Below are 24,293 nucleotides of genomic sequence, written 5' to 3' on the forward strand. Positions count from 1 at the left end.
AAAGTTAGTGATTGTCTCTTCTTTCCTCTGATTAAGATATTTCCCCCTTTTAAAATTAGAGAATTTTTATTTTGAGGTAGAGCATACACACAGAATCAGATTATCTCTCATAACTTATATTCCTTAAAAAACTATCTATGAACCTGAAAAGATAAAACCAATAATTTACTGGGCAGAGAAAATCCGACTTATTGGCTCAATGACTCCCTTTCCTCTATCAGGATCAGTAACTACAAACTTGGTTTTGCTTGCAGTTTAAGCTCTATAAATAAAGTTAAGGTAGCCCATCAATACCCTATCAAAGTATTTAGTACAGTTGTCTTGCACACACACACACACACGCACACACACGCACACACATACACACATTTCTTATACATATATGCCAGATATGTACATTTTGCTATTCTGCTCATAATAATAATTTAAATTATTAGTGGAATTACTGAATTTTTAAAAGTTGTATCAACGTCCCAGAAAATCTTACAGTTTGTTACTTTTGGTTTTCTGTTTAGGCTACTCCGTGGCTGTTGGGGACTTCAATGATGATGGCATAGAAGGTATGTTTTATCTCTAAAAAATAAACATGGTTAAAGTCTTTAAGCATTCAGAGCATGTGATGGCTAAAGATTGTATTGGTGAAAATAGGTTTAGAAATATGATTATGGAATAAAACGATGCAAGAATGTACATTTTAGTATATTGAGGATAATTCTAGACCAGGCCTGCACAACCTGCAGCCCACAGGCTACTTACGACCCATGCCAAAGAGTCTGGGATGTCCCAAGAAAATGTAGAGGAAAACATCCTTTGTATGTAGAAGAAACCCTCTGGTGGGCCACAGGTTATATAGGCATGTTCTGGACTTTTAAAAATGTAGTCTAGATTTATTTTTCTCTACTCCTTCCTCAGATCATAATTCTCATCCCTCTATAGGCTCACGTAATACAGGATTTATGCCACCACTTACTCTGTTGCTTTTCTTAGGAATTTATAGTGGCATTCATTGTTCAGCACCTTAAATATGAACTACCCTGCTTAACATTTCAAGCTCTATTAACAGTCTTATATCTTCAACAAATACACACACACGCACACACACACACAGATCTACACTCATAAAACTTATTGTTATGTTTAGACTCTTAAAACATGCTCCTTGAATGGTGGGTACGATTTCCAAATGAGTACTGTATCAGAAATACACCAAAACGGATTCTGAAATGTCTTCTTATAGGCTAAGTCCTGACTAGAACAGACATCCTTTGCCATACAGGAATAACACTATGCTGCTACATGATATCAAACAGTTGGGGAAGACACAGGTAGACATGTTCTCCTGACTAGTTTTCTTTCAGGTTATAGAATTCAGGAACCACTATGCACATACATCTAGTTCAGAGAGGTTTTTTTTCTCTTAGAAAACCCAAACAATGAGCCCCTGCAATTTAAATGGGTCATACTTTTCAAACTATATAAACTGTCTATAATATGAAAGGTTTGCTGACCTAATGAAAGTTTCTAGCTTCCTCCTTCTTAAATACAACTGATAACATTTTCCCGCATGGCAGCTACTGCTCTCATCTGTCAAGGCTTCACTGCTGTCTGCAGCCTTAAAGCTGAATTAGCTGGCTATATTGGACCTTTCCATGATGTTAGCCATTGTACTGACTTTCTCTATACATTCCTCTCTTTTAGGCTAACTTTCTTAACATTATTGAATAATTTATTAATACCCCCACACACATACCTTTACATATATCACTGCCCTCATTTGTAATACCATTTTTTTCTAGTCCCCATCAGTCTTTCTTCACACTTATTCTCCAATGCCTTGAATTGCTAATTCCACCTAATTTGGAATACTCTCTACTCTGCATTTCTCTACTCAATTTTCTCTTTATTATTTTATATCCAAGTACATATTCTTTGTGTTATTATTATTTTATTTTTTCTTTTATTTTCAAGAGTTTTAGAAAGATTTGATCATGGGCTTTACTAATAACTGGTATATCTTTGGACACGAGTCCTTAACCACAGCAAGAAATCAACATAACATATTTTTGTTTCTGTTATTAAAAAACCCCAATAAAATGAAATATTTCCTAGTCTTCAGATTCCTGCTAATCATGAATTTATTTTTACTCAATAATTAAAGTCATTGTGTTTTTTCAGACTTTGTTTCTGGAGTCCCCAGAGCTGCAAGGACATTGGGAATGGTAGGAAAATTAAAATCTGTCCTTTGTAGAAGTTAGAGCATCTCACATTTTACCATATTTTCATAAAATTTCATTTATCTTAAACAGGTTTATATTTATGATGGAAAAAATATGTCTTCTTTGTATAATTTTACTGGAGAACAGGTAAGCCTCTTAAAATTGCTTTATATTTAATAGATAGCAAATTAATAAACTGTAAATATATGTGCATATATGTACATATAGTAGTAGTCAGACATATGTAAAACATGTTGTATGTTCTTAAAAATGTATGTTTCCAATTTTTATAATGAGTGCATAATATTCTGAATTTGGTAGTGAAGAACTTTTATTTTTAAAATCAGAATAATTAGTTTAAGAAGATCCTTTTGTAACTGTGATAGGAAAATATCATTCTTCTCTTGATTTATGTAGCAGTTTTTGACTCTTGATAGATACCTTTTAGTATAGTGTGACAATAAGCACCCCAACATACCCAGGGGGCCTGCTATTGTAGGTTCTTAGATTTGCATTCATAGAAGGAAAGGCAGCTTTTGAGGGATTAACAATCTTCTTTAATCAAACATATATATATCATTCACCATTAGAGAAAAATACAAGACCAATAGAGAGCTTTCCAATTGTCTGATCATTGCATACACACACAGTTACCAGAGAGGGAAGCACCGACATCTGGGTTTGCAAAGCAGAGGGGCTGCTTCGTAGTTTCCCAGAGTCTCATCTGGCACACCAACCTTCTTCCAAAACTAAGTCCCAAAGCACAACCTCCCCTCAGAGTATATATACTCTTTTCAGAGCCAGAGGGCATGACCTCTCATGACCCAATTCCTCATTAGAAAATTAACAAAAGGTGTGGGTCTTCCTGCAAATCTTCCCTAATCAAACTCCCCTTAATGGAGAGGCCCATTAATGGGTGGGGAAGATCTTCCCATTAAGAAGCAAAATTATATTAACAATAAGCAAAAAGGCATTATCAATACATATAGTTTGATAGAATACCTAGAATGGCCTGGTATGTACATATCTGCATATTGGGTAATACATACAAACTTTGCTTTGTCTGTTGTTCAAAACAAAACTTTTTACTTCAGTCAAAAGGAAATTTAATGTATCAAATTTCCTCTTTCTATATGAGACATTTTGAAGCAGTCTGTATTGTATACATTACAGAATCAGCAAATTAAATAATATTTAAAGAAAAGAATAGCAAAATAATAAAATAGAAAGTTTAATCAATACCTTTTCAAATAATTAAAAATATCCATTAACATTTATCAAAGAATCGCAAGCATTAAATACTTACTATATGCCCAATACTGTTTAAACTTTGACAAGATCAAGAAGGGCAAAAATGTTCTGTCATCTCAAGGAGCTTAAATTCTAATGAGGGAGAAAATGTAATTTAATAGGTAAATAAAAGATACATACATAGTAGATGGAAGGGGACCTTAGATAGGACCTCCTATGGAAGGTAGGTGTATAAGCTGAATTTTGAAGGAAGTCCCACATTCTAAAAGATAGAGGTGAAGAGGCACAGAATTTCATCGCTAAGGAACATCCAGTAGAGATATAGGAGATTGGAGATGAAAAATCAAGTATTATAAGCAGAGAACAGCCATTGTGTCAGTACACAATGTATTATAGAATTATAATTATATTATAGAATATTATAGATTATGTGGAGTAGTATAGAATATGTGGAGGAGAGTAAAGTATAAGAAGATTGGAAAGGTAGGAAGGCACTAAGATATAAATATACGTAAAGGATTTTGTATTTGATCTTGGAATAAGTAAGGAGCCACTGGATTTTTTTTGAGTAGGGTAGAAAGAGCTAAGCTTTATGAAAATCATTTGCAGCTTATTTGAGAATAAATTGGCTTGAAAAGAGAATTGAGTCAGGGAGACTAATTAAAAGGTCATTGTAGTATTCTAGGTAAGAGGTGATAAAGGTCTGAACTAGAGGGGTAGCTATGTGAATAGAGAAAAGGGGATATGCATACGTGATATTGTGAAGGTAGAAATTGCAAAAGCTGGCATATTGGGATACATTGGGCATATGAGAATGAGTTGTCAAGGATGGCACTGAAGTTTGTGAGCTTGGGTGACTGGTAGAATGGTGGTACTCTTGAAAGTAATAGAGTAATTCAGGAGAGGGAGTTTGGGTTGAATTTGAGATGCCTAGGGAATACCCAGCATGAAATGTCCAATATGTAGGCATCTAGGTGGCACAGTGGATGAAGTACTGGACTAGAATTAGGAAATCTTGATCTGATCTCAGACACTGTGTATCCCCTTAACCTTTATTTGCCTCAGTTTCCTCATCTGTAGAATGAGGGTAATAATAGCACCTACCTCCCAAGGTTGTTATAAGAATTGAATGAGATAATATTTGTAAAGTGCTTAGCACAGTACCTTATCTAGTGCTATAATAAGCACTATTTCAGTGTAAGCTACCATAAAGATCAATAGTCATAACAATAATAATTACTAATTTGCTTCCCCCCACCCAGTTAGAACCAGAATTTAGGAGGGAACTAATGCTGTATATAAATATAAGAATCATTTGCATAGAGATGATAATTGAATTCATATAAGCTGATGAACTCACCAAAAGAGGTAACACATGGATAAAGAAGGAGAGGGCCCAGGACAGAGTCATGCATAATACTTACAGTTAGTAGGCATGACATTCATTGATAAAGATCCAGCAAAGGAGACTGTGAAGGAGAAGTGAGACAGATAGGAGAAGGAAAACTAAGATGGAGTAGTATCACAAAATCCTAAAGAGAACATAAAGGAAAAATTCATTAATTATTGTTAAATTGTTGATTATCATTAAAACAATAATAATTTTTAGATTAGATAACTACATTCTTGGCCACTGAGAATGCCATTATACTAAATACTGTTGATACTAGCTTTATAGCAATCTAAGTGGAATTTGGAATTAATAAACCCCCTCTGTGGATTTGGGAGAGAGTGTCACTGGATAAAAGATTGAATCTAGTGGAATATAACCACAAAATAAACTAGCAAAGTGATTGATAAGGAGGAGCAAAATTTCCATCTCTCTTCAAAAGACAATTTATTTAAAATGCAATTTAAAAAAAGCTTTTTTATTCACTTTTCAATTTTCCAATAAGTGGCAATTGGCACTTTTTAATATGAGTTTATTTTAAGCATGAGGAATATCAGCTTCCAGAATTCCACTAAAAAGGAAGAGTATGTGAGTGTCTGAGTAATGGGAAAGAATGCAGGACAGGAAGGAAATCCACCACAGATGTAGTTAAATGGCAGTTCTTGATGATAAGACCTTTGTGAAAATGGCAGATTCTTGGAGTCATTTGAATGAAGTTTATTTAGGATTCTCTTGTTCTTACTATTGCAGACTTTAGGAAAACAAACAAGTACCTTATTACCAAATTATTGTTTCTTTTTAAAGGGTGATAATAGTGGAGGGAGACCATAAATATTTCAAAAATTTGAAGACATGTGAAAATATTTTTTGTCTGTTTGAAAAATAAAAGACAAAAATGGCATCTGTAAACCAGTTAGATGGAATTTTAACATATTATTTTCATCTTGTTATCCAGATGGCTGCATATTTTGGATTTTCTGTAGCTGCCACTGACATTAATGGGGATAAGTAAGTTTTTCTTTAAAAAAAATGTTTCCCTGAACTCTTTCATTGTTTATGAAGAGCTTTATTAAATCTAAATAAACTGGTTTAGAGTAATTTTTTTTTTACCCTCTTCTGTTTCTGTATACACTTTTCTCATGCAAATCTGTAAAACACACTTCATTTTAAAAATGTTTAATATGGTCCCATAATTTGTAATCCTAATTGGAGACAGATCTTTTGCTTTTCGTTAATGTTTCTAGTATCAAGAAATGAACTCATTGTACAAATGGTTTGCAGATGCTATACAAACTTAAAGGCAGACCTGAAGCTGAAATGATCACCCTAGAGATCACTTAATGTGTCTGTGTAGTTGTGAGAGATGCAAAAAGGACAGATAAGTTAGTGACAAGTAGAAAATTTGTTATTGACTAGCATATATATATATATATATATATATATATATATATATATATATATATATATATATATATATATATATATGCAAGACTTATATACATATTGAAAGACTGTTTTCTACAGTTATGCAGATGTATTTATTGGAGCTCCTCTCTTCATGGATCGGGGGTCTGATGGCAAACTTCAAGAAGTGGGTCAGGTCTCCATATGCCTGCAGCAAGCTTCAGGAGGTTTTCAGATCATAAAGCTGAATGGCTTTGAGATCTTTGCCAGATTTGGTAGTGCTATTGCCCCTCTGGGAGATCTTGACCAGGATGGCTTTAATGGTAAGACAGCATTTCATTAACTGTTGGCTGTTGACTTGCAATGCTTAAACAAAAAGTCATAGAGATCTTATACATGATAGTTGATGACAACAATTTTCTTTCCAAAGAGAGTTCAGCTTCGATGAATAATACATTATATTAGACAAAAACTCACTACTTTCTTCTTGTAAGTTATTCACTTTAAAAAACCAAAACATCAGTCTCTACTGAATTGTCATTTTTTTCAGGAATATACTGTCAGATTAATTCATTGATAACATCGTTATTGTTGCTACCTGTAGACATATACTCTATACTGTAGTTTGTGAGACTTCTGGTTGGTTTTAATGCTGCTATTATCAATGTCCTCTGTAAAAAGAGTGGAATATATATTCTGCTAAGCTATAGTGCCCTCTTGTGCTGAGTTAGCAGAAAATGTAAAATTGCCTGGGCTCAGGGAATCCCTCATGTTACATGTCCAAAAAATGGTCATCTAGCCTCTGTTGAAGACCTCCGAAGATGGGAAATGCATCACTTATTATGGGAGTTCATTCCATTTTTGGATAGCTCTAATTTTAAGCAAATAGATGACATAATGTAAAAGGCACTGGATTTAGAGTAGAGAAGAGGAGAGTTCAAATCCTGCCTTAGACACCATTTGTATGACCCCTAGCAAATCACTCAACATCTCTGCACCTCATTTTCCTCCTCTTTAAATGAGAAAATTGGGCTGAATTTTCTCTAAAGTCACTTCCAGCTCTAAATATATGATCCTATGATCATTTCCCTGATATAAAGCAAAAATTTGTCTCTGTAACTTCCACTCATTGTTCTTGAATCTCTTCTCTGGAACAAACAGACCAAGTGTACTTTCTTCTCCACATAACAGCTCTTCAAGTACTTAAAAACATTTTATGTCTCTCTTAATTCTTCTCTTTGGCAAAAATATGTGGCAGAATTCTTTGATTTTCCCCATGCACAGAAAGCATCAATAGTTGGAGGCAGCTGTTGGCTCAGTAGATAGAGCATGGGGCCTGGAGTTAGGAAGACCTGAGTTCAAATCCAGCCTCAGACATTTCCTTGTATGACCCTGGTCAAGTCACTTAACCTCTGATGACCTGAAAAAATAGATCCACTGGAGAAGAAAGTGGCAAATCACTCCAGTATCTTTATGAGGAAAACTCCCAATCAGGTCACAAAGAGTCTGACACAACTGAAATGACTGAACAAAAGTAAATAGCAGCGTTTCACCTTGGATGTATTGGAATACATTCCATGGAATGTAAGCTCCTTGAGGTCAGGAAGAGTTTCATTTTGTATATCCCAAGGACCCACCATATTTCTTTATACCTAGTAGGCACTTTATAGATGTATACTGAATTGAATTGCGTTGGAAATATTAATAGCATTTTTGTCCATACATCGAGGATGAAACAATATGTAAGAAACCAGTTACTTAAAAAAATAACATCCCAACAAAATAAGGCAAAAATCCCAAATATCTGAGTGAAAATACTTTAGAAAGTACTTCAGGGTTTTCTATCAGTTCATAAGGGAGTAAAGGTGAAGGAGTAGACTTTTTTTCTTAGCAGTAATAGTAACAGTGAAATATTTGTGTAGCAACCTAATGACAAATTGATCTGTCTGATCCTCCTTGTGATCTATTGATGTCCAGAAAAATAAAATCCACAAACTATTGCATTTTCAAACCCGAAGAGGTCAACACTACAATCACTCCCCATAGTTCAAGCATTTTTGGTGAAGTAAGAGAATCTTTTCCCCCCTTCCCTTCTCCACTTGTGTCATAACTTGATGGAAAGTCATTTGTTTGATATTTATTATATAATACCATCCTAATAAGTTAGTAACTGGGCAAAACTATTCAGATGTAAATTTTGCTCCCTAAAAACATACTGTCAAAGATATCACTACCAAGAAAATTTGGCATTTTAAAGTCTTGTAACAGAGGAGAGTGACTTTAAGGATTATATGCTCCTAACACTTTTAGAGAAAATTACTCAAACTGAGTTTATCACATGTTGGACAATGAGATGTTCATATGTATCAAGGACAAGATGCAGGTACTTGGAGACATCACAATCAGACATCAGACCAGTCTGCTGTTGCTAAACAAGGCATAAATACTGAGTATGGATATTACGGAAGGACACCAGAAACAAAATAGAAGTCAATCTCCTACCTTTGTACGAAAGCATAGCGTTAATATCTAAGTATATGGTGTGTAGCTGTAGTCAGAATTCTCGAGAAAGAGATAAAGGAGGTAGATGAATTTCTTTTGTGAGGAGAATCTTAATAATAACAGTAGCAGTAGCAGCAGCAGCAATAAAACTCAAGTTTAGAGAAAAAGAAAGATATGATCAATAAGTATGAAATCATGATAGAATGGATATGGACTTTTCTTTACCTAACTGCAGATGCTAGAATCTATCTAAATTTGATATCCAGTTATTTTTATCATCTTCCTGCATATGTGACAATTTTAAGGGTATGGTTATTACTGAAGCTTCAAAGAGGCATTTATGGGACAAATGAGGTAAGTACTTGTTTGGGTTAATAACTAATAAAATTACTATTAGAAACTTGAATAGATTGAGTGAAGTTTTAAATTTTATAATAGATAACACCAAAATTGAATATTGAAAGAAGATAGTAAATATAAAGCATAGTCCTAACCTTTGGAGGTTAACATCCAGAAGAATCGTGGTCTCCCAGAATATCCCTTAATGTCACTGTTAGAGCTAGAGTACCAGAATGAGCTGGTCTGACCCATTCTGGCCTTCCTTAATGTTAAATTCATAGTATAAATCGCTTCAAGTGGAATAGCTTCCTAGTATCTTTCATAATAAGATGGATAGAAATCCCCTCAAAATTCAGGCAACATCTTAAGGAAATTTAAGTTCTTTTTTTATTTGAAATTATCTGGAATGCAATCCTCCTCCTCCTCCTCTCATCTGCTTGACTGTTCTGTGACTCCTGCAGGAATCAGACTTGCTTTGTTTTTTTTCTATAACTGATAAAATTTTAGCGATAAGCTGAGGTCTTGACCATGAATTGCTATTATAAATGTGAAAGAAGATGCTATTAAATCTGATGAAATCCTAAATACATCTCAGTTTTGAGGGCAAGCCTTAAGGTGTGTATTTTAATTTAGTTTTTAATTACATGACTAATCTCAACATAACTCTGTGACTCCCTTTGACTTGGATATTCAGTGTTATTTGGACTATGCTTTTTATAAGGCAGATATATCTAAGGGATGCTGTTTGCTTTAAGAAACATAACCTCCCACATTGTTTTAAAGTTGATCTGGTCTGTAATGAAATTAAGAAACAGACATGCCATTAATTACCTGAATATTAGTTACATGGTCAGAGTGCCCAGGAGTTCAAGTTCATTAACAGATCTATGGAACAATTCACAAGGTAAAAGACTTTCTAAGCTAAGCTAAGAAGGATAATGGTGATCCCAGGAAAGCTTCAGAAGGCAGTCAATATAAATTCCTATTTCTTCATTTTGTACAGAAATTGAACTTGGAAAGATCAGGGTAATGCACAAAACCTGTCATATGTTCTATATTCACCTGTCCAATTCAGTGCAATTTAACAAGTATTTATTACATATTTTCTATATGCAAGGCACTGTGTTAGATGCATAGGATATAGAAACAATTCTCGCCTTCAAAGAACTTAATATTCTATGGAGGGAAGTAAATATACATTAATTCGAGGAAGAGAAAACACTAATATCCAGGACAGGTTCCTGGGGATCCCTGTCTGTGGGGTTTTGTTTTAGGTTCAGTCTTTAACTTGAAATCCTCTTGTGCCACCTTCATTTCTTGTTGCTTTTCTTGTTTTCAAAGATAACAGTTTCTGATAGCCAAAGTCAGGCATTAATTGTAAATATTATGATGCTTTAAATTACAAGAGCTGGAAAATACCTCTGTGCCACAGAACTGTCTCATTTCCATAAGTATATCCTGCTGAAACGTTTTTCTGGGCCATTCTGATCTCTAGTACTTAGAATCCAACGATATGTCTAAGGGATCTGGTTTGTTTCAATTTGTACTGAAGTATTGCCTTTGAAGAAACAATACTGCACTCAAGCTTTAATGCTGAATTTATCTATTGGAGTGATTTATGGGAATCCATAAGTCTTTTTCCTACAGATACTCAGACTTTCTAAAGTGTTCCCTTTTTATTCACAGATGTTGCAATTGCTGCCCCCTATGGGGGAGAAGAAAAACGAGGTATTGTTTATATCTACAATGGAAGAGCCACGGGCTTAAATTCAGTGCCATCTCAAATCCTAGAAGGACAGTGGGCTGCCCGGGCCATGCCACCAAGCTTTGGGTACTCATTGAAAGGAGCCACAGATATAGATCAAAATGGATACCCAGGTAAAACAGTGTACATATGTATGTTAAAATCAGTGTTTGCTATGTTGATTTATAGTAAAAATGAAATATCAAGCACTTACATTTAACTGATTTCCATATGATTTTTGTGAAGGGCAATAATGAAAGGTGTGGTATGAATAAATGCCTGGAAGTTAGGATGGCTGGATTCTAGCCTCAGTTTGTTACTAACTAGTCAAGTGGCTTTGAGCAAATCACTTCGTCTTTCTTGGCCTCAGTTTCTACAAAGTGAGGAGGTTGCATTAAATATTCTCCAAAAGCTTTTCCAACCCTAAAAATGTATGTTTATGAAAGTTTATGAAGCAGATCAGATTATCCTATACATATGTGTGCATTTAATGTGTGTGCATATATAAATGCGTGCATGTATAAATGTATATGTCTACATGGAAACCTTTATATATACATACACAGAATACATAGTTAGGAGCTATTATGAGAATTATGTACATGAAGTTATGCATATATAATTCTACTAAAGTATACAATTTTCATTTTTTCCTAGCTAGGATTGCAACAGAAGAGCATGTCTTTTGTAAAAAAATGTATATAATGGAGAACTTAATGTACTACAATAATTTTCTGAGTTCATTACATTTATACATTTACAGTAGATTTAACTTAGTAATATACATGTTCCTCTGTGGCTTACACATGAAAACAGGAAAGAATGTAATGCTATTGAAATATCTACTTTTTAAAATGGCAAAGAGAAGTCTTCTGGCCAGAGAGAAGCACAGACAAGCAGGACAGCTGTAAAAGCCATAGAATGAAGTTATTACATGTTTTTAAAAAAGCAAACTGTGCATAAAAGAAATCTGAAACTTCGTACGAAATCTTCCTTTTTTTGTTCTGATTATAATAATATGGACCATTTGTGTCTGACCTGTGGGCCTTCCAGGCTCATATTGGTCAGGATGGCTGTTAGACCATTTGACACACTGTACTTTGACCCCAATATACTGATGTTATTTTGGTCCTCTTTGAGAAAGAGGGATAACAACCAACCAAAATAATAATAATGATCATAATAATTACTATGGCTACAGTTTTTAAAGTTTGCCAAGTTTTTGTTTTTTTTTTTTCAGATATTATCTCATTTGATCCCCACTACAACTTTTGGATTTAAATGCTACTATTTTCACATTTTATAGACGAGAAAATGAAGACAGAGGTGAAATGACTTGCCCAGGGTCACACTGCTAATAAGTGTTTAAGACTAGAAGGTTCAAGTCTTCCTGACTCCAAATTCAGTGCTTTATCCATTGTGTCACCTAGCTGTTTTTCATGCACTTAATTATATGGAAAAAAAATCATTTTCTTTGGTGTTTGTTTAGTTTAATTAAAAAAAAAATTTTACATGTGTTATGACATTTGAATGCTTAAAATCATGATTTCAGTAAGGCAACTAGGGAACTGGAAATTAATTTTCCCTTTTACTACATAGAGCAAGGGGCATATATGGTATAACATAGCTCATGCTAAGGCTCTTGTTTTAGAAGTTTTGTTCCTAGAAACAGGTTATACAGACAGGTGATTATTTTTTTTCCTCCAAATAAATCTTTGATGTGGTAAAAATCACAGGTTCTATACTATTTTTCCCCTGTCTGCCATCTTCTAATCCCTACATTTTCCCCAGTTCCCCTTTAGATATAATGTTAAGACTCATTGTTGGGGAAAAAAACTTCTGAGAATTTTTGAGTCCTTATAAGAATGTAGGAATAGGAAATGCATAAACTTGACCAGAATTATAAATTAAAATAATCTGACAATAAATTTAGCCAGGGAAAATTTATTTTTTCTTTTTTATTAGTAAATTATAAATTTTTTAAAATAACATGGTCTTATTCTTTTTTTTAGATTTAATTGTAGGTGCTTTTGGTGTGGACCGAGCTGTTTTATATAGGTGAGCAAGGCTTCTGGAGCCTCTTTTAGGGAGCCATCCAGAGTCATTTGATAATTTTATAACTAAATATCAAGTAATATAGAACTTCAGCTTAATCCTGAGGGAGTATTGGTAATACTTGCTATCCAGTATTTCATTTCAGCTAAATGTTGGTCATTCTTATATGTTTATACTAAGTAAAACTGTAGTCATTAAAAAAAATATCATGCAATTCAGACCTTTACTGTTTGATTTTCAAAATTTTTACATTTATTTTCTTCTGTTTTTATCTCTGTATTTGGCTGTATCATTAAAAAATATTTCTACAAAAGGCAAGGAAATAAATTTCAAGTAGTTCTAATATAAATAATCTTGTTAGAGAAATTCAGTACTCATATCATTCATGTTCCTATTCTGTTACTGTACTATGATTTTTAATGTCTTATTACTATATTTTTTCCTTTTGCAATTTAGGACATTTTTTTCTTGCATCTGTACTTCATCAATTGCATATGTCCTAAGATGTCATCAGAAAAGCTTTTCCATATCTACTCTGCTTCATTAACATTTTCCATTTGTATTCCTTAGTAACTACACTTCTTTTTTGGGCTATGTTTACATATGCGTAGCAAACGAGCCTTAAGACTGAAATTTGGTCTCCTTGGTTTGTGATGGATAATCTTGATTTTGGGTATTATAAAAAAAAAATTGATGTTTACAGATACCAACTCTCTAGCTCCTATTTGGAGAAGAGACACCCTGAACTGAGCACATTTAAGAAATATAATCTACATAAATCTGTATCTAATCTGCTAAAATTTAGAAGTTTCTCCCAATTTATCTTATTTTCTTTTTTTCCCTTAAACTACGACTGTCACCACTACAGAGCCAGGCCAGTTATCACTGTAAATGCAGGCCTCGAAGTTTATCCCACCATTCTAAATCAAGATAATAAGGCCTGTCCACTCCCTGGCACAGATGTCAAAGTTTCCTGGTAAGAATGTTTGTTTAATAAAAGTGTTAACAGATATTTAATTCAGTAGGCATGTAAATGAGTTAAAATAGTTAATTGAAACACAAGGGAGGATAAATATAAAACACTTTTTATGGATGGGTTATATTTCAACTCCATATTACGACTAAAGAAATAATCTCCAAAGAAAACAATACTAAAGCTCTTGAATTACCAAACAACTTGATAAATAAAAGTAATAGCCTTTTCACAATTGCCCAGTTATACATGAAAGAGATGCAGTATAGTATAATTGATATTGTACGAGGCTTGGGGTTAGAAAGACTTGGGTTCAAGTTTTACTTTTGACATATAATAGCTATGTGGGCTTTTTGTTTATTTGTTTCAAAGACTTGCCCTCCCCATCCCACCCAGGCTGAGTGGAGAGGCTACTCATAGACTAGATCCTCCTACTGAATGACATTGATGCTTTGGCTTGATCTGTTTCCAACCTGGGCTGGTGTGCATCTCCTCAGGCTACCTAGTGGCCCCTTGCTTCTGGGGGCTCACTGTATTGATGTCACACTTACCCAGTCACTATTCCCACCTTGGCTTAGAATGCCTGAGCTTGAGAAATCTGCTAGCCACAGTCTCCCTGGCATCTGGGTTTACAGGCATATACAACCATGCACAGCACGTGCTACTTATCTTACCTGGGATCATGTGCTTAACCTCACAGTGTCCCAGGAAATCTTTAAGACTAATAGTTTCCCACAAGTTGCCAGTTTGCAACAGTGGATGAAATTTCAATACTTGGAGTTTCTTATGCTAATGAAATAACAAACCAAAGAAACAGAAGGAACAAGGAATAAAATCATAAAATTTTGCTTTTGTTTCTTCATGGTCCTCTAAATGTTTAGTGCATTTGAATTATTTGTCTTTCCTTTCCAACTTAACATACTAAGTAATGATTAAATAACCTAAGTTGGAATCATCTCTTTGAAGAAGCACTTAATATGTCTTAGGAGATAAAGCTTTGCTTCTTAGCTTCTTTATATCCTTTCAAATAAATAATACTACCTAACATTTATATAGTGGTTACTATGTGCCAGGCATCATGCTAAGTGCTTTACAATTATTGTCTCATCTGACCCTCACAATGCTTAGATTTTCCTCAAAAGCCCATTCTTTCTTGTTTCTTCCACATATTCAGATATCTCTAATATAAATTGGAGACAGCCAAAACACGAATTGAGTAATGAATGAAAGGTAGATGATTTGAAATTAAAAAGAAATATAAAGAAAAAACAACTATTGCATTACACTGAAGAATTCTATGCAAATAATTTTTTTTTGTAAATAGAATAACATCATCCTCATTGGTTTATATTATCATTTCAGAATTTCTTTATGTTCTTTTCTGGCAATCTTTAATTGGCATTGGCTCCAAACACGTTTAAAGGTCTTTGCCTTCCTCTCTACTCTCAGGAAGCTGCACAATGTTCTTCATCAGTGTGTCAAGTAACTGATGATTATAAACATGTATTTATGTGTTCCTGAGGAACTTGCTATTTAAAAGATCCTCTGATGCATCCCTTTGTTAAACGGAAACAGTCATTTTGTGATTTTGTTACAGCTGGGTCTGTCAAGAACTATGGCTGAGTTGGTGGCATGATGCTTAGTGAAATGCCTGGTTTGGGGAGGGAGGCAGTAATGAGTTTGTAGTTGTTTCTACTGTCAGGCAACACAACTGCAGCAGGAAGAAGCCAGTAACAGGAAAGGAATTGGGAGCAGAGATGGGAGACAGTGTATGAAGTACAAATTAGGTTAAAAAGAGAAAAAAACAACACATTAATGATGGGAGGCAGGGTTAAGAAGTGAGGTTCAGGGTTTAGTCCACAATGATTCAGAAGCAGAGAAAGTAACAAGACTAATTAATGAGTAAGAACATTTTTTATCTCAATTTCTACAGTTATCTAGGTATTTTTAGGCTCATCTGTATATGTTAGACCTTAATTTCCAGCTGTTCTTGAAGTCTAGATAGCCGGAGTTCTTAACCTGGTATCCATGTAGAGACTTTGGCAGGGGGAGGGGGGAGTCCATGATCTTGGATAGTAAAAAAATTTATATTTTCATTTAAATATGTTTTCTTTGTAATCTCATCTTTTAAAACTTTTGTTAACATTATTTTAAGAAGAGGTTAGAAGTCCACCGAACTGCCAAAGAACCCCTGCCTTATATAAAGAAAATTCCCAGGCATTGTTCTCTATGGCAAGAATTGACTTTAAAATAATGATTGATACTTCTTAATACAAGGGCAGCTAGATGGTCAGTGGAGTGTTGGATCTGAGGGTTAGGAAGACCTGAGTTTAGATCCAGCCTCATAGATTTACTATCTGTGTAACCTGGAGGAAGTCATTTAACCCCTGTCTGCCTTAGTTTTCTCTCTTATAAAATAGGGATAATAGTAGCACCTACCTCCCAGGATTGCTGTGAGGATATAAGGAGACAATCATTAAGCATTACATAAATACTGGCTATTATTATCAACAATAATACCCCTCAGGAAATTTACTCATTTTGTGAGCTCTCTGTCCTTTTATTAAGGGAATTTTTATGAGCTGTTCTGTTTCTTCTAAGGAGCAAATGAGAAAGAAGTGGACTTAATTGACTATAGGAAGAATTTGGGTTAAAAAGGACTCTAATTCTCTATTTTACTTATTAAAATTAATTTCAGGGTGTGTGTAAAGATGTCAGTTAAAACTTGTCATGTAAATTATGGATTAGAATTGTGAGATGGAAACACCTAAAAAGGATACGTCAGAACTTTTCACCGGGTTGGAAGGATTTAGAGTTTTCTTTTTCCCACAGTTTTAACGTGCGATTCTGCTTAAAGGCTGACGGCAAAGGGAGGCTTCCGGAGAAGTTGAGTAAGTTGTACTGCAAGGGAAAACTAGTTTGGCTATTTTGGTTATGGGGTATTTTATAATTGACAAGTACTAAATTAGCTGTTTGTAAAATTTAGAGAAACTCTCTGCACAGGCTTTTCTGTGCATTATATCTCCTATAAAACCCTCTTGCTTTAACACCTGTTTTTCTGTTAAGGGCCCCTGGAAACCCTTTGCAGAGTAGAGTGCCTTTGGGACTCATAAACTTCAAGCTTTACCACAAACCCTAACACTTCTCCTACTTTCTTGAAAAATAGAAATGTTTTGCCCATGAGAAAAAAAATAGGGGATATCACCTGTATGTCATACTGCTTAGTGATAACTTTTTTGTGATTTTTTTTGGAGTGGTAACTTTTCCCAGTGTTCTCAAAACAAAATTTATTTTCATTCAGTTAAATTGCAAGAATGTAAGGGAATGCTATGGATGAATAATTTATTGCCTGGTAGCCAACCTACTAGTTTTGAGCTTCTTGGTATATATAATATTAGATAACTATTCATTAAAGTTAATAATAATTGGAGTTCTGTCAATGTTTATGATAGAAGACTCAGTTCTGAACCTTATTCTGTTACTTCTATCAAGAACTTCCTTCTGCATGCCTGGGCCAACAAACCTGGCATCTCTTTTACATTGTTTGTCATGTTATCCCTCCAGGTGGAACAGTCAGATAGTGTCACCAGTATTTATCCATCTTATATAAGAAATTAATTTGCTGCAACACTTTGAGAAGTTTGGGGGTGGGCAGCATGGAATAGTGAGAAGAGTCAGGAAGACCTGATTTCAGGTCTCACCTCTGACATATACGGTTTCTCTGACCTTGAGAAAACCATGTAGTCTCTTAGGGCCCCAGTCAACACTCAGAGACTACAGACTGCAGAGGAGAAGCCTGTTTGTCTTAGGAGAGGGAATTGGTAACTCTTCATTGATGAAATTAGGGATCTGGTTAAAAAAAGCCCAACCATATCAATACATGAAGTGTTAGAGATTTATTTGCACTGAAACTTGGAATATTAGTTGCTTAATTTGAATATTATTTTTATGGGTTTTGAAGGCACTTTAAAAAGTTTGTTGTTTACTGGGAAATCTAAAGGAAAGTATGTGATATATTATTAAAGTAAGAAATTTTCTATATAAAATGACTGCTTCCTTTAAAAATACTTTTTATTTGTTGATTTTCATAGATTTCCAGGTTGAACTTCTTTTAGATAAACTAAAGCAGAAAGGAGCCATTAGAAGAGCCCTCTTTCTCCATAACAAGTCACCTGTACACTCAAAGAACATGAGTATTTCAAAGGGAGGTCAGATGCAGTGTGAAGAACTTACAGCATATCTACGGGTAAAAAAAATCAGCATCATTGTTCTTAGTATTTAGCAATATCTTATAGATGCTTTAGGTTACAGAATACTTTACATACATTCTCTCCTTGTTTTACTTTCTGACCCCTTTATTTAGTTTGATTGTAATAAGTTTTGAGATTTTTTTGTATTACAATAAATTTTTTTAAAAAGAAAAATAAACTGAAAGTAGGACTGTTTGCTGAATATTTTTCCTCTAGGTTAGGTAATAAGTGCTATATAAATGCTAGCTATTAGCTAGCATTATTGTTAATTATTAAATCAAGTTGTCCTTTCTGGGCATCTTACTCTTCCCTTGATGACAGAAATCTAAGAACTAGAAGAGATTTGGAGAACTTCCTCATCCAACTCATACTTAGCTATTAACGCCTGCTAGCAGCATCCCCAACAAGTGATACTTCAGCCTTTGTGTGATAGTCTCTAACAAAAACAGCAACCAAGAGGGAGGGAATATGCATTTATTAAGCTACTACTGTGTGCTAGGCATTGTGCTAAATGTTTTACAGATTCTATCACATTTGAGTCTTACAACCACTCTATGAAGTAGGAGCTATTATCATCCCCATTTTTACAGTTAAAGAAACTGAGGCAGATGTGAAGTGACATAGTTCTTGTCTGAGGCTGAATTTGATGTCAGGACTTCCTGACTTTAGATCTAGCATTTTTGTTCCTAACACCACCACCATTCAGGTGGGAGCCCTCATCTTGACTGGACTATTGAAGTAGTCTCCAAGCCTCAACTCTTACTTACTCTCAACCATCCTCTACTCTGCTGTCAAATCTGTCTCCTAACATACAAATACTATGTCAGTCCCCTATTCAGTAAAGTCCTATGCTTCCAGATTATCTCCAAAATCAAATGTAAAATCCTGTTTGACTTATACAGCCTTTTATAACTTGGCCCCTTCTACCTTTCCAGTTTTCTTATAGCTTGCTTCCTTCCACACACTCAGTGAACCAGTGAATTTTCAGTGTTCCTTGCACAAGACACCTCATCTTCTGACTCTTAGTATTTTCACTGGCTGGAGCAACTCCTGCCTAGGATACGTGCCCACCTCATCCCCACCTCCTGGCTTTCTTGACTTTCTCCAGATCCCAGTTAGAATCATAACCCCTGCAAGTAACTTTTCTTGCTGAATCCCCTTAATGCTAGCGCCTTACTTCTGAGATTATCTCCAATTTATCCTTATATGTCTTTTTTGGACATAGTTGTTGCCATGTTGTCTCATTAGACAACTTCTAAAGAGCAGAGATTATTTGTTTTGTTTTCCTTTGCCTTTAGGTCCCTGGCAGTTAGCACAGTGTCTATGTCTGGCACATAGTAGGTGCTTAATAAATTTTTGTTGAATTTTTTTGAACTTGAATTTGTTGAATTTCTCTGGCATTTGTTGTGGGATTATAGATACAATGGATGATGGCATAGTTAGAGACAAATTGGAAGTAAGTGAAATGTGCATCTGTGGGATTTCTTCTTGGAAGCTGGGGACGTTTCACTACTAACTAGAATCATTTTCATTTCCAGGATGAATCTGAATTCAGAGACAAGCTCACTCCAATTACTATTTTTATGGAATACCGATTAGATTACAAGACTGCAGCAGATGTGACTGGATTGCAACCCATTCTTAACCAGTTTACTCCTGCCAATATTAGTCGACAGGTACTATATTTGCTCAACCTTTTCTTAAAAGTACACATTAATTATTTTTTTTTTAGGCACTGGATCAAAACATACTAGGTCAAATTGTGTGTGTGTGTGTGTGTGTATGTGTGTGTGTGTATGTGTTCCTTCAGAAACACACAAGAGAAATTCAGTTTCTCTTGCATGCTTTCTTCTAGTTCATCTTTGTATATTGAAATGTTTGTGTTTGTTGATGATTAAGTTTACAATAAAAAAGAAAATTTAACCAAGATAAAGAAAAAGGAAAGTGGCTAAAGGAATCATATGAATTATGGATGAAATAAGGAAAATACTTGTCATAGAAGGTATTGAGAGAAAGAAACTTCTTGATAACTATTTGACTTTGATTAAGAGCTTCCCAAAATATTTTTTACTCAATAACATAAGCATGTTTTATCATCTATAAATAATGCCATTTAGAAGAGTTTTTTTTCTCCCAGGATTTTGATGGTTAATAGCTTTTCAAGAGATGTTTTGAATAATTTTGGAATAATTGAGTATTTACTTCCTTGTCAAATATTTCTGGCCCATTCTGCTTGTAGTACTTTATTTTGTAGGTAGCCTAGATTACCCTGACTTGCCTCTGCACCATGATCACATAACAGAGGAGGATAAAAAATGGTTTTCTTCCTGACTCTTCTCACTATTCCATGCCTCTCACTTAGAACAACATACTGCTTCCCACTCCCAAACCTCTCAAAGTGTTGCAGCAAATATTGTTTGCATATATAGATTGAATATTGTTTTTTAGGCTCACATTCTACTGGACTGTGGTGATGACAATGTGTGTAAACCCAAACTGGAAGTTTCTGTACATAGGTAAGTTTTATAGCTGTGTAAATACACGATCAATAAATACCATGAAACTATTTCTTAAGAAGTAATTTTGATAAAATTATGTTTCTTCTTTATGATTTGAGGGTTCCATGAACTTAATAAACCAGAGATAATAAATAACTGATATACCTGTGTGAAGTAATTATTATCATTATTTTAGAGATTCACAAATAGAAATAGTTTGAACTTCCAAAAAAATTTGAATTCTCTTATCACTTGAGTTAGAGAAAGTATTTAATTTATTTGTAGTAGTCTATAAGTTCACTGATAAAGTATATGATCGCTTAAATATATATATATGTATGTATATATATATATATATATATATATATACATACATATATATATATATGTCTGCCCAATCCTGGATAGAAAAAAAAATAAACCTAATCCCCTTTCCCTTCACTCCCTTCCAATTATTCTTTTTGGGGATATAGTTAAAATAGCCTGTGATCTACTAAAAGCAGGAAGGACAACATATATATCATGCGATGTGTTTTTGAATAGATGGTTATTAGGAGTTAGCTTTTGAACAAAAGAAAACAGAGGCGTTATTAATAAAAGTCTCAGAGGAGGCGATTTGCCAGTATTTTATGTCATTTATAGGGGAAAGTGCTAATGTTTCTACTTAGTATATAATGCCAGTGTTCTACTGAACTGCAAAATATTCTTAAGCCTTCTCAAATCATTTTTGAAATTATTAGTCCATGCACCTGTCTCTTGGTTTTGCCATACTCTTCTCATTTACTGCCTGGATTTGTATTCATTTCTAGTGATCAAAAGAAGATCTATATTGGTGATGACAACCCTCTGACACTGATTGTTAATGCCCAGAATCTAGGGGAAGGAGCCTATGAGGCTGAACTCATTGTGTCCATTCCACCCCAGGCAGATTTCATTGGTGGTGTCCGTAACAGTGAAGTAAGCTTCTAAATCAAGAACTCTTTTCTGATCATTGAAATGCACTGATAAGCCTGATTAACATTTATGAGTTATGCTCACAATGCAGTTACAAAGTAACCATACCTATTACCCAAGGACATATTTCTAGACAGTCAAGTCTTATCTATTATAATGATCTTCAAGTCCAGCACTCTGCAATCCTGAAATGATTTGCAATTTTTGACATCTTGCAGAAGCACTTGACCAAATAAATCAGTATCTGAACCATGCAAGCTTTTCCGTCAAACTGTGTGTTAACAGTTAAATAAGTGTTTCTGGATTCCCTAAAGACCTTAGAGTTACAAGATTCCATCCATGTGTAGTAGGAATATATTAATTTTTTCCATTAAATATTAACTTGATAATTAGTTAAAAACTTTAATATCTAAGTGCAAAGTTTCTTCAGAGAATTTTACAACCCTGTAATCTGTGCTTATGTTGAATATTTTGTCTCTAAGCCTCTTTGTCCTGTTGTAGACTTTATCAAGGCTCTCCTGTGCATTTAAGACAGAGAATCAAACACGCCAGGTGGTCTGTGACCTTGGAAATCCCATGAAGGCAGGAACTAAAGTAAGATAACTAGTTAAATTCGATTACATTCAGTTTATTTTTTTTTTCCTGAAGAGGGATCATTGTGGTTTTGTCAGCACTATAGTTGCCTGCAAGCAAAATGTTTTCAGAATGCCTCAGAGGCCTGGAAAAGTCACTTGGTGTAGTCCTGGAGTCTGTCAATAGTGTTAGTAAAGATTTGCCTGCTTTGTATTGGGCACTGTCCTCAGCACATGGGAAGTTTGGTAAGGGGCGGTGGGTTTGAAACCAGGTATAGAATATAATAGAAAATAAAAAATGTAAGTGGAAAGTTCTGCTCCCTGTGTAAAGGAAGACTTGAGGAGTTTATTGCTGTGTATGCTCCTTCCACCCTCCTCCCCCCACCCCAGCCTTCCACTCACAATGGAGAGGCAGCTGAGGGGATTGAGTAGGTATTGAGTATCAAATGACATCAGTCTCCATGATGATTAGATTTCAGGTGATGGGCTTATCCTGGAAAGACAGGATAGTTGTTGGAGTGTAAACCAAGCACAGCAGCAAATGAAGAGGGCTTTTACCCAGCTAATAAGTGTCCAAGGTGCCAGCTTTAAGTCCTAAACCTGACATTTATTAGCAGTATGAGCCTGGAAAAATCATTTAACCCCTCCATGTTTCAGAGATCTCCAGTGGGTTATAATATGCATAGGTAGAAGAAATTCTTAACCCAATTGAATCAAAGATTCTTCAAGCATTCACATATGCAAATGCATGATTGTTTATTTAGATAAGTTATTATTTCAGTCTTTTTTATTGGCTGAGTTTTGCTTATTTGAGACCAGAATTAGGTATACCACTGTTTACAAATTAGAATTCCACTATTTTTGCCTGCCCCTCTTCTCCCACTGGTAAGTTCCCCCTTGGAACCTTCCTTCCTTCCTTTCCTGCTCTGTTCCTGCTTTCCAGCTTCTTGATTTTGAAACCATGACATGAAGCTTTAAACTAGTGTTTTCATATCCTCCCCACTCCCACCCATTCAAGGCCCTTTTGTGTGTTGTCTTCTCCTATTGGAATATAAGCTCCTTTAGGGCAGGAATTGTGTTTTTTTCTTAAAATTGTGTTTGTGCTTAGCACTGTAAAGAGGAGAGGGTGGAACTTTTAACTTAATTCGTGTACCCCCCCAAAACTCATTCTAGCAGACATTACTGGATCTCAGTTTTGGAGATATCAAGTTTCTTTTTTGTACCCCTTGAAAATATAGATAGATAGATAGATAGATAGATAGATAGATAGATAGATAGATAGATATAGATATAGATATAGATATCTCTATATAGAGAGAGATATCTATCTATATAGATAGATAGATATGTACACATGGTTGCATAGAATATTAGAGTGGAAAAGGACATGGGAGATCATTTAGTATGAAGAAACTGAAGCCCAGAAAAGCGAAAGGAGTTGTACAAGAATGTACAGAAAGTTAGAGACAAACCAGAACTAGAATACAGATCTCCTTTCTCCAAACTAGATGCACTTTTCTTCATCCCATGTTGTGAATGCCCAAAGCAGACACTTTACTAGCTTCAGGACGAAAGATGAGTGAGTCAGGTTCAGTCCTTGACCCTGGAGCATAAAGGAATAAAAAATATATTTTAATCTTTTATTTTAATCCTTTAAAAGTAATTGCTCTGAATCATGTTATAGTGTGACTAAGATTTGCTGTTCCTCTGTTATTTGATCTAGTGAATCTCAGATTTTGGTAATTTAAGGAATAGGCCTGTTACGATATGGCATATGGCATGATCAGGAGAACATTTTTGTTACAAGGATAGCTTTTTTATGCCATAGAACAGCTTGGGATCATTAAAAGCACAGTTTCTTAAGTGCATTCCAACTCTCTCTCCTTCCTATTCAGTTCTGAGGCTAATCTGCCATCCATTTGCAGTGCCTGTCCAAGTACATGGATTGAGTTACCAACTCAGTAGATTATCGTTTTAGCCACTTGTCTTAGTTTGAATTGTAGGTATTTTTCATACAGTTAATTTTCATTTGTGGATTGTTAGGCCAATATCTTTTGAGTAAACATGGATTGTATTCCCTATAATATTCCAGAACTTGATTTGGAAACAAAGCGTCTGGAATGCTCTCTTTAGGAAATCCTTTTT

General features: G+C 34.7%; 1 protein-coding gene across 4 annotated transcripts in view; it reads left to right on the forward strand.

Moving 5' to 3' along the window:
• The window catches only part of ITGAV (integrin subunit alpha V), a 115,523-nt gene that overhangs the window by 78,641 nt on the left and 12,589 nt on the right, over positions 1–24,293 (forward strand). For all 4 annotated transcript variants that reach the window (XM_072612597.1, XM_072612595.1, XM_072612596.1 and 1 more), the window contains exons 8-21: positions 516–560; positions 2,176–2,219; positions 2,307–2,363; positions 5,813–5,865; positions 6,382–6,584; positions 10,789–10,980; positions 12,859–12,904; positions 13,770–13,877; positions 16,707–16,765; positions 17,966–18,120; positions 19,663–19,800; positions 20,573–20,640; positions 21,432–21,579; positions 22,078–22,170. In XM_072612597.1, coding sequence (XP_072468698.1) covers positions 516–560; positions 2,176–2,219; positions 2,307–2,363; positions 5,813–5,865; positions 6,382–6,584; positions 10,789–10,980; positions 12,859–12,904; positions 13,770–13,877; positions 16,707–16,765; positions 17,966–18,120; positions 19,663–19,800; positions 20,573–20,640; positions 21,432–21,579; positions 22,078–22,170 — 1,409 coding nt within the window. The remainder of the gene's footprint in view (positions 1–515; positions 561–2,175; positions 2,220–2,306; positions 2,364–5,812; positions 5,866–6,381; positions 6,585–10,788; positions 10,981–12,858; positions 12,905–13,769; positions 13,878–16,706; positions 16,766–17,965; positions 18,121–19,662; positions 19,801–20,572; positions 20,641–21,431; positions 21,580–22,077; positions 22,171–24,293) is intronic.

The sequence above is a fragment of the Notamacropus eugenii genome, chromosome 5 (assembly GCF_028372415.1).
Source record: "Notamacropus eugenii isolate mMacEug1 chromosome 5, mMacEug1.pri_v2, whole genome shotgun sequence".
NCBI lineage: Eukaryota > Metazoa > Chordata > Mammalia > Diprotodontia > Macropodidae > Notamacropus > Notamacropus eugenii.